The sequence below is a fragment of the Poeciliopsis prolifica genome, unplaced genomic scaffold (genome assembly GCF_027474105.1).
Source record: "Poeciliopsis prolifica strain line A6 unplaced genomic scaffold, Auburn_PproV2 SCAFFOLD008, whole genome shotgun sequence".
In the NCBI taxonomy this organism is placed as follows: Eukaryota; Metazoa; Chordata; class Actinopteri; order Cyprinodontiformes; family Poeciliidae; genus Poeciliopsis; species Poeciliopsis prolifica.
In genome coordinates this window covers 2397444-2415312 of record NW_026562383.1, presented here as the reverse complement: position 1 = coordinate 2415312, position 17869 = coordinate 2397444, and the positions used below count along the sequence as shown (strand labels likewise).

The 17869-nt window shown below is 40.4% G+C and overlaps 1 protein-coding gene across 1 annotated transcript; it reads right to left on the bottom strand.

Moving 5' to 3' along the window:
• Positions 1 to 3517: 3517 nt before the first annotated feature.
• kcnmb2 (potassium large conductance calcium-activated channel, subfamily M, beta member 2) lies at positions 3518 to 12738 on the bottom strand. The gene is made up of 5 exons (XM_055033329.1): positions 12537 to 12738; positions 8462 to 8587; positions 7766 to 7936; positions 5825 to 6020; positions 3518 to 4618 (listed from the first exon to the last, which is right to left on the bottom strand). Exons 2-5 carry the CDS (start codon positions 8518 to 8520, stop codon positions 4334 to 4336), a joined length of 711 nt encoding a protein of 236 aa, XP_054889304.1. The 5' UTR covers positions 8521 to 8587; positions 12537 to 12738; the 3' UTR covers positions 3518 to 4333.
• Positions 12739 to 17869: the final 5131 nt, after the last annotated feature.

The window sequence follows — 17869 nt, the reverse complement described above, 5'->3', positions numbered from 1 at the left end:
CTTCAAGAGGCAGCTCCTCCTCAGAGCTGCAGTTTCCAAGTGTCAGAGCTTCTGCCTCACAGAGCGGTGCTCCCCCACTCAGTTCCTTCAGACTAGCCAGCAGCTATTGGCAAACACATGGTGGAACTGTGCATCTGCTGAGCTGGTAAAATGTTGTTAAAGGGTTGATAGAGGAGCCATGTTGTGACGACTTCCTTGAGGCAGAGTTTCAGAAAGAGCAGGAGTTTTTAAAGAGACAGAGGCCCAATTTCAAGGCGTTCATTTACAAAGTCACATTTTTTTTAAGTTGTATTTGATTAATGTAGCAATTTTATAACAATTAAAGTTAACATAGTTACTTGACTGTGTTATAAAATAGCACTATCTGGCTGGAAAACACATAATATTGCCCTTTTAATGTTTCCATGGTTCCTCCACCACCAGGACTATAAATTCTTGATGAATTTAGGGAGCAAACATTATAAACAATATATTTAGACTCTCAAGTCATGTTTTTTTTTCTTACAACTACACCACTGAATGAGTCACTCTGGGAGAAAGATGTTTAGTCAGTGACTAATGATGTGACTTCTGGTGCACCCTTGGACTGAGTTCTGGTGACCAGACAGCTTTTACAGTATATGTGACCAGAGAAGAACTGCCTTAAATGATAATAAGACGCATGTGTAAAGTGCTTCTATCAGACGCCTCACTGTGTTTTGAAGCCATGCAGAGGAAAATCCCTGCTTGCAGCCAGTTCCCTGTCTGTCAGCTTCCGGCCAGGAACATCCAGTCGGCTTCTATAAACAAGCTACATTCGCTGTTGCTCCATGGAAGTTTTCAGAACCCCGGCCCGGGAGGGAAGTCTGCTAAAGGTCACAGCAAGTTCTCTGGATTTAAAAATCCTTTTTATGTCTGGATCTAAAAAAATCAGCTTCTGCAGAGTAGAACCTTGAACAGAACATGCTTTAGTGATCGGGGGAAGACCCGGATCACGCTGGAGGAACTCACGTTTCCTTTCTGGCCTGGAGAAATGTCTGGGTTTCCCTCTCTGGACCTGTTGGCCTCACAACTTGTTCTTAGATAAGCAGAAAACAATGGATGGATGGATGGATACTATGCTTCCTGTCGTCTGGTCCAACCAAGCAGAATCGTGTTTTCTTCTGTTTAGCTTTGTTGATGATGGTTTATTTGGCTTTTCTGGTTAAAAAAACCCACTTCCTCGCCGCTCACTCAGAGGTATCAACTTCCATTTTTGACCGTTTGTTTTTCACTTCTTTTGTTATTTATGTCCTGTTTTCCAGGCTTCCAGCTTTGGAAGCCCTTCCATTGTTTCAGCAGATAGCTTTCTTGTGTGGAGCGATGTTTTCCTTTAGCAGGAACCCAGTCTGAATTAGTGGTGCACTGACTGCACTTTTCTGGCTGACTGCAGATTTAAAAAACAGTGGGGTGGTTATTGTTAGCTGCGAACGTGCAACATTTTTTCCATCCGCCTTACTAAGAAAAAAACGGGAGAAATGTTGTAATTGTCTCGCACGTTTTCTAAAAAGTGAAACAGCAGAGAATCGATATCCGTTACCCGTGTTTCCCGTTTTGACTTACAGAAGCTGAACAACTACACGGCCTTTAATTCATTTTGCTGAAGAAGCATTGCAAGAAGAATCTTTTTTTTTTTAAATCAGATGAAAAAGTTCCTATCACATGAGTAATTTCCTTATTATCTCACATTTCCAGCTGCAGAGAAGGCGGGAGAAAGAAAACTGCTGCTCAGGGACCACCCTTGTACATCTGAACAAAAGCAGAGATGTTCGCTACAGTCCCACACAATCCACAAGAGTCTGTGTGCAAATCCACAACAAAGAGTCCTGCTCACATCAGTTTTCCTACAGCTAACGAGTTAGCTGCTTTTCTCCAGCAGAAAAATCCCAGCGATCTCTGCAGCTTTGGTTCCTCCGGTTCCTGCACTGATTACAACTAAACCACAACCAGACACACTCTTTGACTGCAAGTGTTTGCTCTCCTTTGATTTATTTATTTGTATTTATTTATTTTTCAGTGTGGCCCTCAGTGCTTCATTCAGGTTGAATGCGGGAGTGGAAGGCCGACCTCTTGGGACGGACTGAAGTTTTTCTTGAGGATATGAGCAAAAACTTGTTCAGCCATGTCTCGGAGCAGACCGCCAGCACCAAATGAGAAAAGCAGACATCTTATTTTGTATTTTTTGGGGGGGAAAAAAATGTGAAAAAATATTTCTTGCCCAACAGCTACAACCTGAAACTATATGACGTATGCACAGTTCTTAAGAGCATAGAAGTACAGCGCCGTATTAGGGTCATTGTAGACAGAGAGAGAGAGAAAAAACAGTGCATTTTTGTCACAAATTTTTTTTATTACATTTTCCTGAAATAAGGAAAATTAAGAAATTGGAAATTTTAACATTTGCCAGAAAAACATCTGAAATTTCTGAGACTAATCTCAAAATTTCAGATTTTTTTCCAGGACATTTTTTGGCTTTTCAAACTAAGAAATGTCCTCATTTCTAGAAAGTGTATAAAATTAATCTCAAAATCTCCTTCTTTTTTTATATATTTCATACTCAGAAGTTTTTTTGTTGTTTTGTTTTTTCTACAAATCTCTGCAATTTAGCTAAAAAATTCAGAGTTTTCTGGCAGATTTTTTTTTCTCTATCTACAATAATCCTAATACACCGCTGTATAATATATCTGATTGGGTTCCATGAGATTCCTCCGAAACGGGGACGTAGGATTCAGCTGCTTCCAACAGGGACATATTCAGATTGCTGTGGTGAAAGTATTTGATTTAAACTATAAGTTGATCAGATAGCACACAGTTTGAATGAACCAACATTCCTTTATGCTCTCATTTGGTGCGTTCCTCCGTTCCACAGCAAACAGAAACATCACATGGTTTTTGGTCATGTCACAGTCGCTGGATTTCCATGACTAAGTGTGCAAACCTTTGTCTGAAAACCATTCATGGATTCATTTGTTCATGTGATAAGTCATAGTAAAAACGCTACGTCATCCTCCTCCTACCACCTCCTGTTGTTTGTTTCTTCATGGTTTGCGCCAGCTGTTGATCATGTGACTCCTTTTCATGTTTCATAAACCTTATCCTAATGCCAGAATCTTTAATTGAGCAACTTCATTTTAAATTGGTTTCTGTGTAGTGAATTTATCTTTGAAATGTCAAATTGCTCAATTATATGGTCAATGGAAGCACAGCTAGAGCTTGTGGGTAATTTCCCTAAAGCAGAGAAGTACAGGTTAAGTCACCATTGTGGTCACTTTCCTCAAGGTGCCGAAAGGATAGTGAAATATGTATGTAATATAGACAATATTGTTAATTACCGGTTATCGACCATGACATGAATAGTAATATCGAAATCTGTAGGAATTTTTGTATTGTTGCATCCCTAGTCCTGATCCAACTGGATGAGGAAATGAGTAACAAAGACATTAAGAAAAAGCTGCAGAAATGATGACAAACACTGAAAAATGAGAGTAAAAATCTAATATTCTGTTGTTTAAATACTTTTAGTTTTGTTAAATTCAAAACCCAAAAAACAAATCTGCAACAAGGCGTTTGATAAACACTGCCCCGTTGAGGCAGGTCAGTGATTTAAAGTTGTTTTCTCTCATCTGCTGTGCTATCCATCGTACTTGGATGTGAAAGCGCTGATGAGACCTCAGTAAACCATCAGGAAGTACCTCAACGATACTTTAATGTTTCATTCTCTTACATGTCAGAGCAGTCAAGTAGGCATATCCTGGAATGAGATTCTGAGGATAACCTTGAGTGAAAAACAACACATCTTCACTTTGAAAAGCTCCGGTCTCAGGATGTCTCTTGTCTGAATGAGTGATGGGTGGGACTCCTTTAGCTTCCAACGCGTGAGTGGCAGAGCAAAGAAACAGGAGGGGTGAGAGCAGCGCATTGTTATCCTACTCAGTGCAGCTGGAGAAAACTCTGGTCACTCCAGCACTTTTTTTCCCCCCTAAAATCTCACGCAGTGCTTGGATTGAACACATCCTCTCAGATGCGTTACAAAGCTTTATAAAAACCAGGCAAAATAAAAATCTCTTGTTTTATCAGGAACAGCCAGTTCCATGTCTGTCAGCTTCCGGCCAGGAACATCCAGTCCGCTTCTATAAACAAGCTACATCCTCGCTGCTGCGGGGTGGAAGTTTTCAGAACCCCGGCCCTGGAGGGAAGTCTCCCAAAGGTCACGGCAAAGTTTGCTAAAGATTAATATAAATAAATAAAAAATCTTCTTTACATGTCAGATGTCGATCACCCAACATTCGTGACCTTTAGAGCCGCCGCACGTGATTCACCTCTTGATCTTCCCTATCTCCTCGCAAAGCCTGGAGAGGTACTGCGTGAGCTTCACCATGACGATGATGAGGGCCCCCACCGTGAGCGTGCACGAGGGCCACAGCAGGGTGTGGAAGACAGCGCCGTGGTCGTAGAGCCGGGTCAGCAGGACCGTGTCCTGCTGCTCGCTGGGGTCGTAGTAGCAGGAGACGTGCTGGTTGGTCTTCAGGTGTTGGGAGATGTTGACGATGACGGCGCGCATGGCCGCGCTGTCCTTCTGGCACCGGGGGACGTAGACACACTGCAAGGCGAGCAGAGGACGGCAGGTTACACCGAGCGAAACGTTCATTTGGTTGGTCAGGCTTTACGCAACAGTGAATGCTAACTAGTAGCTGTGTTTTTCCATTCACCACATAATTGCACAATTTGACATTTTAAGAATAGATTTGTTTAATTTATTGGCCAATGTTGAAAAAAGAAGAAGCTCTTTTTCAATAAAAAAAAAACTTTGGCGCTAGGATGAGGCTTCTTCTTTTGGGTCGCATTGAAATTGGTTTATGGCAAAACTGTAATGGAAGCAATTTTTTTTTCGCATCTGGTGAGTCACACGATCAACAGTCCAATGTTGCCCCTGGCACAAACGAAGACGACAGGAAGTAGTTGGAAGATGATGGCGTGGCATGTTTCTAACGGCTATCGATGAGCTAACTGGTGGATTTAGCTGCTGTTGAACATTTTAAGACCATAAAATTGAGCAGTTTGACATTTCGCGAATAAAGTTGCGCAATGGAAACACGATAATTTCGAAAATTTTGATATAAAGTTTTGGCATCCCAATGTAATGATTTAGTGTAGTTCGCAAAACTGCAGTGGAAGCACTTCTCTCATATCACACAAGTCACATGATCAACAACGAGATGTTACTACCAGCGGAAAAGATGGAGAAGTGGTATGAGGAACACGGCAGCATATTTTTAAACAGATTTTGGAAAGACCACACTTGGAAAATTGTGCTTTTTCAACGTTGGTGGAATATCGACAAAGTTTTATGCACATTTGTAAAGGAAATGCAGCTACTGGCGCAAACCACGGAGAAGAGGATAACAGGAAGCAGTTGGAGGATGATGGAGTGGCATATTAATGACTTGTCACTTGACGTCTGATTTTATTTCCATTTCTTATTCAATGGAAACAATGCAATTGCGAAGTTGTGATATTTTGAAGTGAGCTTAATATTGCTAAAATTTTGGTAGAGGCGCATTAGGTTGGTATGCACTATATAGGGGCACTGCTCTTGAAGTGGCACCAAAACAGGACAATGGCCCGTAACACTATAACGAACCCACGTTCACCTCAGGAAGTTACATCGTTGCGCCCCTGAAACCAACAGACCCTTTCTGATCAGTGGTTGGAGTGAGGCTGTCGCTGTAGCCAGCATGTCGACTCCTCCTGCCAACATTTGAGTTGACTCAGCCAGTCCCAGTGTTTTCTCTGGCGCCGGACGTACCTCAGAGTTGGCGTCCTGCGTCTCTTCGTTGTGCGACAGACGGCCGATTCGACCCGTGTTGTTGACGCTCACGTACACCTGCAGACAGGGGAACCTGGACACCCTCCAGCAGTCTGACCCGCAACTGTATGAACAGTTCATGTCGCCGGTGACCGTGGAGTTGATGACAACACACGTCCCTTCCTCTGTCCACACACTGGATCGACACAGAATAAAGGCGGTTAGTTCAGGTTGTGAACTTTGCCCAAAGAGGCAAAGAATAAAAAAAGATTCTGAAGTAATTTTTTTTTTAATTGAGAGTTTTTAGTATCTTCCCTACAGTAGAAAACACTAACTATTTTTAAAACGTGGAAATAAAAAAAAACTGGAAAGTTAACTTTGGCCAGAGGAGGGTCTTATCGTTGTCAATCACTCTCATGCTCAGCTGCGCTACAGCTGTTTCACCACAACATAGCCTGCCACGAATGCTTAGGCTAGTTAGCAATGACAGTGGATAAATGTTTTTTGTAAAACAGTATTTGGCTTTTCCGTCAGTAGCACATTAAGCAGCGAGTACACGAGGTTGATTGACAGCACAAAAATTTGACAGCACAAAAATTTTCCCCCCTGTCTGGAGGACTGGTGCATTTTTCCAGGCCACAGTTGTAGCACTGGGTGGTATTGAGCTTGAAGTCAATGTCTGCCTCACTTCAGGTTTAAAACTTCATCGAAATGTAAAGCAGGATAAGAGGTTACAAATATTGTAATAGCTTGAGCTATTATTTTGATTTTTCTGGTCAATTTTGCCTTTGCCTTTCCTGTCTGGGCCCAGAGTCCTGTCTCAATATACTTTTCTCAGTACACCTACACATGCTGATTTCCATGAGCATGCAGGTTGTTGTTTGTTTCAGCTGCTTGTTGACATCTTTTGGCTTGCAATCCTAGCAGTGGCAGGACAGAAACCCTGTAGCAGCAGTGGCAGCCCAAGAGTTTCACATTCTTTTTGTTGTTCAGGCCAGTGTGTGCATGATGAGGTCGCATCCATCTTGAAGGGATCCTGGTTGCTACCAAACTCGCCGCTGCTCCACCGCAGCACTCAGCCACTGCTGTTTGGCCTCAGGAGCTCGGCGCATGCTCTGAACAGTCTAGAAACTCTCACGCTTCATCACACATAGTGTAGGAGTCCAGCACGTTACCGCCGCTCTCCGGAGAATTCCCCAAAAGTCTGCAGAAACCATTTGGTGTCGGAATCCGATTGGATAAGTGACACAAGCCAAAACTGTTCCTCGTGATTTAACTTTCCTGTAAGGTCGCAGAGGGGGGGGGGGATAGGAAACACTGCGCAGGAATCCAGAAATGTACAATTCACTGGACTCTCAGAACCGAGACTTTATTAAATCTGACTCATCAAAACCATTTAGGTATTAAGCTGTAATTCAGACACTCCATCTCATTTCAACCCTTAAAGGTTTAATCTTCGTATGAGCAACATTTCAGTTTCCCTGTAGGTCTGACATCACCGCCGGTCAAGCAGTGCGTGACTCTGACACTTATGGTTTAAAACTCAGTCCTGTTGAAGAGAACCAGGTGGTTTAAGATGGCGGCCTGGAAGTGATGGGTCCCAGCACAAAAACAATGAATCATTTAAAGCTGCAGTATGCAACTTTTATTTAAAAAAAAAATAAAAATGTGTTGTTCTTGTTGAAACTGTCACTATGCAGTGACAGTATGAATATGAGACACATAATCTGGGAAAATTAAGCTCCTCTACCTTCACCTATTACTAAATAGAAACAACCAGTCAGAGCCAGAGGGCTGATCTCAGCGCTGTCCATCACCATTTCCTGTGGCACAGCTCATCTCTCTCCGTTTTGCCCCCTTGCTGTCTGCCTATTTTTGCTGCATTTTTCTTTTATTTCTAGCTGCCTCTGTCCCACTGGATGCACCTCTATGACACAGTACCTGTCTGCACACGAGCGTAAAACGGAGATGCCCAACACAAAATACATCATGATTGAACACAGGATCATCCCGAGTCCAAGGAGAATGGCTCGGTCTTCTCCGGGTTTGAGAGCCGTCACCGTTTTCTTCTTGTCCAAAACATCCACCTCTCGAAACTTCTGGTAAATCGACCTAAGATCAGAAAATTAAACGGCATCGTTTTTCAAAATGTTTTTTAGAAGACAAAAACAAACATAAAAAAAATAATAATAATAAAAAAAAAAACGTGGTAATGTGACGTTTGTAAAAGTACATGTTTTTTAATATATTTTGTTGAAAATATAGCCACTGATGACAACAGATAAAAGGCTTTCCTGTAATGGTAAGCAGTTTCATCTTCACAATCTGCACATTTTGCAGGGACAACATGAGGATGATTGACAGCGCTAATCCCCTCCTCCATGCTGCGATTGGTTGTTTTTGACAGGGAGCGGTGTATTTCTTCAGACACCAATAGCAGCCTCTTGATTCCCCCCCCACCCCCCAGATTATCTGTCTTTTAGCAAACTGTCATGATATGGTCACAGTTTTAATAAATGTGGAAAAAACATATTTTTCTTTTGTAAAAGTTACATCTCGTCGCTTTAAGTGTAGCTCTCTTAGCAACGTGTGAACTTTTGCATTTCTCAGTGTAAATATATTGAAAACACCACCTACCTCCTCTCGTTTTCTTTTCCCGACTCTGCGGCATTTCTGGCCCCTGCCACAAAAAACATCTTTCCTGATGACCTTGGAGCTCCTCCGCTTGCAGAAGCGCAGCAGCAGCGAGACTGCTGGAAAGTCCTGTGAAAAATTACAGTTTTATGTTCGGCTCTTGTAATGAATTCTCCCATTTATTACCTCTGTTCTGGGCTACAGAGTAAGTTAAGTCAAGAAAATGTCAAACAAGAATTTACCTTTGATGGATTTTGCTTGTGCAACACAATTTATTCGATAGTAAGCTCATTCAGTGGAGGATGAAGCTTTTTCGGCCTGCCCAGAAAGCACTCCTGTGGTTTCTAACTAAACGTCTCATTTCTAGCACAAAGAAATCCTCCGAAGGTCAAACAAAATAGCTAGAGATGGAAGGTGTTGAAGCTGATGAGGGCCGGGTGGAAAACCGACCTTCTTTATCCCCAACATTTGCGCTGTCAACACGTAGTCATCGAGTCCAGAGCGACGGTGTTTTGAAAACGGGGGAACTGTCTCACTCCGCCTGCTGTTGGTCCCATAAATAACAGCAATAAATTTGATTCAAATGAACGACTGGCTGATCTGTGGAAGGCAGCCGGGAGTTAGCCAAGGGTTTTGTGATGAGATTCAGCGGAAAAGCTTTACTGATAGCAACAATTATTCAACATCGGTAGAGAAAATGCATGTGGGGGGTACAGCAGTTCAGAAAACGTTTAGAATAGTGGAAATATGCACATTATGCCGTAAGTGTTTTGTTTTCCTAGAAGCTAACCTCCTGGTTGTCAAGTGTTCATTGCATTTGTCATAGAGACTGCCTTGGTGACAAAACTTTGTCTATGACTGTTGGTTTTTACTGCCAGAGCTCTGTATGGCTGTGAAGAGTCTGATCAATGCCTCCAGATGGGTGTGTGACTGATGAGCACCTCAGCTCTCCGGCGGCCCTGAAGTGCAAACCACTTCGACAAATAACTAAACACAACTACAAAATGAAAAGCACAAGAAAATATTCAAAAACACGAAGACATGAACGAAGCACAACTACAAATTAAGAAAACATGATGACATTAACAAAGCAGAAGAGGTGCTTAACACATCTTTTTCCGATAGTGTGAGTTGAGATGTTCTTTTCATTGTCTTTGTTTCTGGGGCTGAGTGTTGTTTTGCTCTTGACTTTTATTCTTTTTGTCTTGTTTTCATACAACACTCTGGGCTATCTTCTGCTTTTTCAGAAGCGCTTTATAAATAAATTGGGTTGTATTTGGACAGAAAGAACAGGGAGTGTGTGGAAAGTTCTCCGGCTCGCTGTGTCTACGCAGACTCAATGAGGGGTTTCCTCAGTGAACCTGAGGAACTTCCACGAGTTTCAATGAAGTGAGTCTTTTGTGTGAGAACACACCCGTAGGGGGCGCCGAGGCCCCTTCCATTGCTTCAGCAGAGAGCTTTGTTGTTGGAACTGTTTTCTGTCAGTCTTCTTGTTACTGTTAGCAAGAACTCAGTCTTAGCTGCTGTACATTAAATGTTAACTGTATCTATATAGGAGTATATGAATCATATTAATTGCTTTGCTTACCAGTTTGCTCATGTAGTTCATCCAGAAGAGTAAGAATATTTTTGCAGATCCTAATTTGATTTAAAGAAGCTGCCTTCATTTTTTGTTTTTTGTTTTACTGAATAAAATCCTGCAGAATAATAAACAAGGGACTTTTCGATGACTAATTTTCACATTTATGTCACTTTCTTTTCCCCCCACATTTCGCAGAAGAGACCAAACATTACTGGGAGACCACGCGTAGCAACACATTTCACATCTGAACAAAATCAGACATGTTTGCTGCAAAGCCCACTCTCTGCACAACAATCCACAAGAATCTGCATTCATGGCCAAAAGAAAGAGAGCCCTGCTCAAATCAGCTTTGTGCTCCGTCTTATTATTAAGATGCCTTTCTCGTGCAGAAAGGGCCCACAAACCATTGCAGCGTAGGCGGAAGTGTTCAGAATGGAAGGGTAAGAGCGATGTGTTTACTTGGGTTGCATGTGAATCAGTACAAGTCAGAAGCTGTCGTAAGACTTGTGGTTCTGTACGAGAGCAAGAATTTTGGCGACAAACTTTCATTGTGAGCCAAGCAAGCCAAGCTTCCAAACCCTGGTTTTGTATTAATTTATGAAGTCTTCTACTATTCCAGTGACCTTTAATGTCTGAAATCAAGCATGCACCAATTTTTTTTAATGTCCTATTTTGGAAGGAAACCATTTATTCTTGCAATGTATTTAAGATTGTCAAAAGATGATTCAATAGCATATTTTATGTTCAAATTAACATTTATTTATTTATTGTCTAATAATAATAATAATGATAATAATAATAATAATAATCTGAATATATTATTATTCAATATATGAATTACTTTAGTCTGGAGAAAGTTCTGACCTATTTACCCAGCTGTTGGTAAACCAAAGACAGCGATATAAACTTGCCTATCATCAGCATACAGATGTTTAGGGACGATGTGGAACTTTATGATCTGAGCTGGGAGTTTATGAAGATGTTAAATAAAACAGGACTGAGAAAGGAGCCTTGGGGAGCCCCAGAATTAAAATGTGTTTGCCCTGATGTATGATTACCAAGTGTCACAAAGTAGTCCTGGTCTGTCAAAGTTTGAAACACTTTGGTGAAAAACCCCACCAACATTTCCAGTTTATCAACACATGCTGTTGATCAGGTTGAGCTTGTAGGTTCCAATTTTTAGAGAATATCCATCTTAAATACATGCAATTACTTGGGATTTGATTCAATGTTGACCATACAGATGTTAGTTTTTTTAGTACTATTTCTAAGTAACATATGAGTTGTATATTCTACAACTGGAATGTACAACTTATCCTGTAGATCTACCTAAATTATTTGAGCTATTTAAATAATTAATTTGAGTAACATACTCAAAGCTAACATGTACAATTTTTGGACTCTTGTGGCATGTATTGAACAGTAATTTGACTGGAAAGAGCCAGGAATAGCAGCAAGTAACCCAAGACTGGAATCGGACCCAGGAAAACCACATCAAGGTCTATAGCCTGATTCAGAAATTCTGTCTTTCAGCAGCTAAACTGACTCAAAAACACAGAATTCATCTCACTTAGTTCTGGTAAATTCAATACTAATAAATTCTAACTTTAAAAAAAGGATAAATGTAGCTGAACTGTGGAGACTTAAAGGGACAGTATGTAACTTTTATAACAAAAAATATATGTTTTTCATATGTTTGTCATAACTACAAAGGTTAATTGGTCTCTCTAAATTCTGCCTCTCACCCAGAACGTTAGCTGGAGGTTGGCGCTAGGGCTCCTGCTGAACCCACTAGGGACAGGGGTGTACCGAAGATGGATGGATGGATGGATGGATGGATGGATGGATGGATGGATGGATGGATGGATGGATGGATGGATGGATGGATGGATGGATGGATGGATGGATGGATGGATGGATGGATGGATGGATGGATGGATGGATGGATGGATGGATGGATGGATGGATGGATGTTAAAACTATCACAATGTTGTGACTGTATGTAACGAGAAAGATAATCTGAAAAAATTGAAGAAGTGAGGAATGGCATGATTGACAGCGCTAAGACACTCCTCCTGGCTCTGATTGGTTGATTCTAATTAGCTCTGGGAGAAGGAAAAGCAACTAGATTTTTTGTCACAGATTTTCTGTCAAGTACTGTCACAACATAGTGACTTTCTCAACAAATACATGAAATTTTTATCTGTTTTAAAATGAGGGTTACATACTGGTATTTTAACGGACTCCTGACGAATGTTTGTGTCTCAAAATGATTTGTTTCAATTCTAGAATAGCCTGTTCTGAATTATTTAGTACACTAGTTAGGAAACTGTAGCTGCAGATTTCCAGTAAATGGCTTGACTTATCTATGGTCACCATCTCCAGCCGTGTGCTTGCTTTAATATCCTCCTACATCCCCATAAAGCTAAGCATAAGTCCCCAGCTGTGCCAAGTGATTAGTGTCAGCCAAAATGAAATAAAGGTGGTAATACATACAGTCAGAGGGATTCCACCTCCTGTCGCTGGACTGTTGAGATAATCCGGTTTTTGGACTTATAAGAGTCAGCAGTGGCTCTCCCAACAAGGTCTGGGTGGCCAGGGAGAGCAGCTGGCCACCACTCGTCTAAACTCTTACCCCAAGTGATCGGGATGCCTGCCATACCCAGCACCGTCATGTGAGTTCTCACTCCACAGTGCAAGTCCTGCTCAAAACCAGCCGGTCTTGCTTCATCACTCTGAGTAAGTGGCCATGACTGCTTGCGTCCAGTTCTATATTTATATGAGGAGGTCTGCAGGGAGGGCACAGCTTCAAAGCCAGAATTTTAAGACTTCAAATATCCCTGTTTTCAAATGTCACAAAAGCACAACTTGAATGTCAGACACTTGGACTCACGAATGTGGCTAAATTTGGCCACCAGGTGTCAGTGCAGCACAAGTTTTTTTGTTTTTTTTCCCCCCTCTTTGTTTCTTTGATTTCAGGTACTTTATTTTGTTGAAAAGTTGTTGCAACTTTTCTACTGACAAACTATATTCAATTCATAACACACAGCAGATGTTGTGTGTTATGAACCCTATTTGCATTCCTCATTAACGCAGGCAGCAGTTCTTGAAGGATAATGAAGCGATATTTGAAGCAATATATTACAAAGCATGCAATAAGCAGAACTGTGTTTCTCTTCTTCTTTGGATGCTGAAGATCAAATTTCACCTGAGGTGGAGCAACACTTGTCACGTCTTATACCCAGGCTAACGGAGCCACTTACCAAATCAGCATGGTCTGTCCACAAATCTGTGCTTGATCTCCACCATTACTATTTTTGCATTCTCCAATATTACTTTTTTATTACTGCATTTGGTTTTAAACTAGAAATTTACATCAGGACATCAGAATTGAAGGATAGATCAATCAAATAAGTAAATAAGTCAATAAAAGTCAATAACGTCAGAAATGATCATGTAGAACAATATGGAACTCAACCGATCACTAAAATAAAGTAAATTTATATAAACGTCGATGAAAAAATATTGATTTTTTTTATTTTTATATAAGTCAATCAACCAATAAATAAATAAATAAAGTTAATTAAACAAAAATACCATAAAACAATGAAAAGGTTTTCTGGAAATCAGTCAACCAATAAATACATAAATACATTTAAAAAGTTGACAAAGACCTTTCAAAAAACAATTAGGATTTTTTAAAATAGAAATTAATGAACCAATCAACAAAAAATAAGTACATAAGTTGATAAAAGTTAGTAGAAAGTTAATAAAAGATGCTGAAAAAAATTATAAAAATCAATCAAGAGATAAAATTAATAAATTAAGTTAATAACAATGTCATAAAAAACTTACTTTTTAATTAAAAAATCAATTAGCTAATAAGTAAATAGCACACAAATAAAGGCAAAGTTGCAAAAACTTCAAGAGACAATCGTGAATTTTTTTTTATAGAAGTCAATCAAACAATCAATGAAATTAAATAAATAAGTAAAGAAATGAAAGATGAGCAAAACATTCCATGAACTAAATGGACAGAAATCAATTCAGGCAATTAATAAATTTAATTCAGTTAATAATCAAACACTTATAAGTAAGTATTGGTGGTATGCCAGATATTTAAGTGAATAAATATGAACAGAACCCCTGTGTGCTCGCTTGACGAACCGCCTTTCAGAATAATGAAGGGCTTGTTTATTTCTTCTGGGCCTTCCAGCTGTTTTTCTGTCCTTTAACCCTCCGTAAGCAGTCATTTCCTCAACAGTCTGACCAGAGCAGGGACTATTCCTGGCTGACCCCAGCTGATCTTGGCTGCAGTCTGTGCGTATCCTATTTGGTTTGTAAAATTATACGAGTCCATCTCCCTGCAGCTGCAGCAAAAAAATAAAAAATCAAACTCTGTTAAAACAGAACTGCAGGAAGCTTTCCCCTTTAATTAAACCTCGGGCCAAAAACCCCCTCAAAAACAAAACATAACAAAATAAAACAACAGGATGAGAAAGACCGAAGGGGGCGGATGGTCAGGAACTTGTGTTCGTTATTGGAGGTGAAGCCTAAATATAGCCACACAGTGCGGCCCGCGTTTCCGTTTGGAGGTGAAACGTGTACGCTGGGCATGAAAGGCGATGCTGCTGCTTTGTTTCTCCCGGGAACTTGAAATAGCTCCTGCTGAGACAGCAGCGAGCTGAACTGCAGCCCCATTTCTTCGCCTCTTTTTCATTTTCACACACATCAAACGCAGACAGCCTGAGCCTTGAATGAGCCCTTTCAGGTTCTTTGCTGCATCCGTATGCTAAAATAAAGCTTCACTCCATCAGATATTCATACAGATGCGATGGGATGTGGCTGAAATAGACCGACAGGTCAACATAAAAACCCTGTGATGTCCTTCAGATCAGCTTTCTGAGCTGACACACAGGAATCATAGTCATCTTCTGATTAAACTGAAGGCAATTTCCCTGGATTGGTGGAAAATTTACTAAATTAAAATGAAAAATATGACTCACATGAAGCACAAGAGCAAAAACTGAGTGAAAAGAGTGAATCTGATGGATATTAAAGGGAGTAGCGGTTTCTGATATGGGCAACAATGGGCAACCACGCAGGGCGGCATCTTGTTGGGAGCAGCACGAAGTAAATATTGCGCTTCGTAACTAAATACTTAGTTTGGAGCTAAATATTCAGCTTGCAAACTACATTTTGAGACTAAATATTTATGTGGTAAGCTGAATAATTACTAAATAATTCATTTACAAATTCAATATTTAGTTTGCTAACTCCATTTTAATATTTAGTCCCAAACTAAAGGAAAAAGTTACCAAGCTGGCTAACAATGTAGGTTGGAGCTAACAAAATATTTAGTTAGAACTCAAATACTAGCTTGCTAACTAAATATTTAGGTTGAATTATGCGATATTGATCAATCAATGCATGAACGAATGAATGACATGGTGAAAATGAGACTTTGAACGATGAACCCAAACAGATTAAGCTACTTTGAAAAGTGGAATGTGAAGACTTGTCAGTCTGTGGACGTGCAGAGCCGTCCTGCTGCCTCCTGCAGAGACTCTGCTGACCTCTCACACATTAACGCGACCTCCACCACACCCCCACCCCACCAGGATGAGCAGGTGTAGGACAAGGTTGGAAATGTGCAAGGGCGACAAAGACCTAACTCAAAACAGTTGCGGCAGCTGTTATTTTATTGCCAGGCACCTTTCACAGCGCAATGACTCAGGGACCCGAAAAGCTAATAAATGTCTACTATAGCTATGCTTTCGACATTTCCATACTTTTTATCTGAAAGAATGAAGAAATAGTTCCGTTGCAGTTATGTGCTTCTTTGTGGTCATCTGAGCATAAAATCCCAAATAAACCCAACTGAACTTTATGGTGGAAGCGTGATAAAAAAAATAACTACAAAATTTTATTTCTTTGGAGTGAATATTGAACTTGCGGTGCCGTTTGCAGTCTCTCAGCATTTTTATGTTCAATGCAAATTACAATGAGGCAAAAAAAAAAATAAATAATAAATACGTCAGTAAGTTCTCCAGGTCTTAAAACAACCACAGAAAGTTCCAGCAACTATTTGGCTCAACAGCACATTGAGTCTTCCCAGGTGCATTCGGTGCGCGCACACACACACACACACACACACACACACACACACACACGCACACACACACACGCACACCCACGGTTTCCACAGTTTGTTTTAATTAGAGGGAGTTCTTGTGGTTCTGTGTCTGCACTGTGAAAACCTCTGGGATGATGTCTTTCAGGCGTCTCAGAGCTGGTCTGAAAGGCGCTGAAGCTTGTAATACACTTCTGGACCTACATCCCACAGCGCCCCGCAGCTTTCTTGTTGGCTTATTGCATTGTCACGGCGAATGCTGAAAAGTTCCAGGGGTATAAGCAAAAGTCACATACAGGCAACACAATACTTTATTTATTTCACAAAAGGACTTTGTGCTGGTTCAGGTTCTTGGAGAGCGAAAGCACTTTGCTGACACAAACACACCTCAAAGTTTGGGTTTTTCCTCTCTTGTAATGCAGACATGCCTCCTGTCTGCCCTCCTGTGGCACACAGGTCTGCACCATGCAAGTGCACAGGAGGTGAAACCGAATGAGTGAGATTTATAGTGACAAAGAGGAGGCGAGTCATCTCACAAGATTTGTCTCTGTAGAGTGAATAATATGTTGCATAAAACCTGGCACTCTGCATGAGGAATCTGCTCCAGACGTCCTCTTCTTCTGCTGCTGCCAAAAGCCTCTCATGCAGTGGGAGTGACGGAGCACCTATTCCTGTCGGCTGTCAGAGAACCGACCAGAAAGTGGGGGAGCGTTCTCGTTAATAAGGAGACAAAATGAAACAGATTTATGCGCTCTTTTTTTTTCTTCTAACAATCGAAGCATTATAGGAGCAATTGGCCGCAATTCAGTGGATTAAAAAAGTGGAGTTTTAAATGATACAAACTAAAGAGATGGAGGAAAAGAGCCTGAGGACTTCTGGTGTTGATTAGTACTGGGATATGATGATATGATTCATTAACTTGTGTAATAAGATACATTTTACAAATGGGAACTATTTTGTTTTTGTTTTTTTTTACATTTCTGCCATCGACTTGCACACAGACATTCTGATGTTTATCAGTGCTGAGTCTAGGATGCAATGAACAGAACAGAACAGAATAGAATAGAATAGAATAGAATAGAATAGAATAGAATAGAATAGAATAGAATAGAATAGAATAGAATAGAATCACACTTAAGATCAAAAAGTGTGAAAAATATATTTTAAAAAAACCAAGCTTAAAAAAGTAATAACTATTGATATACAAGATTATAATATATAAAATAACATGATGCTTTAACATAGCATGCTTTTCTATGCTATTTTAGCATATAAAGTATAAAGTACAAATAGCGGTGAAAACAGCTATTTTCACAGCAGTTTGACATGACATTTGACCCTGTTGAAGAACATTATTAGATGATTTGTGGTTATAAGCTTGATTCACGTTAGCGCTTTAGCATTAGCTTCCACTGAATAATGTGTTATGTAGAGCTTCAGCATTGGTAACTAACTCCGTAGTTGCCGGTATCCACCACTGAATTTAAGGATATTCTTTTATTCAAGAAGGAAAAAAAAGTACAGCAAGTTAGATACTGATCAGTGTGTGTGTGTTTAAGCCTATAAAGACAGGAATGTGAGAAAAATATCTTTCACCATGAGATATAAAGCTAGGGAAACGGATATGAGCACTGAGAGGTGCCAGAGGAAAAAAAAAAAAAAAGAGGGAAAAAAAAATCAGTGTAAAATCCAAATT

Coding starts and splice junctions, on each gene's coding strand:
- kcnmb2 (XM_055033329.1), bottom strand. CDS start 8,520: ATGTTTTTTGTGGCAGGGGCCAGAAATGCCGCAGAGTCGGGAAAAGAA. Junction 7,937..8,461: donor GGAAAAGAAAACGAGAGGAG/GTAGGTGGTGTT, acceptor TTCTGATCTTAG/GTCGATTTACCAGAAGTTTC. Junction 4,619..5,824: donor CGCAGGACGCCAACTCTGAG/GTACGTCCGGCG, acceptor CTCGCCTTGCAG/TGTGTCTACGTCCCCCGGTG.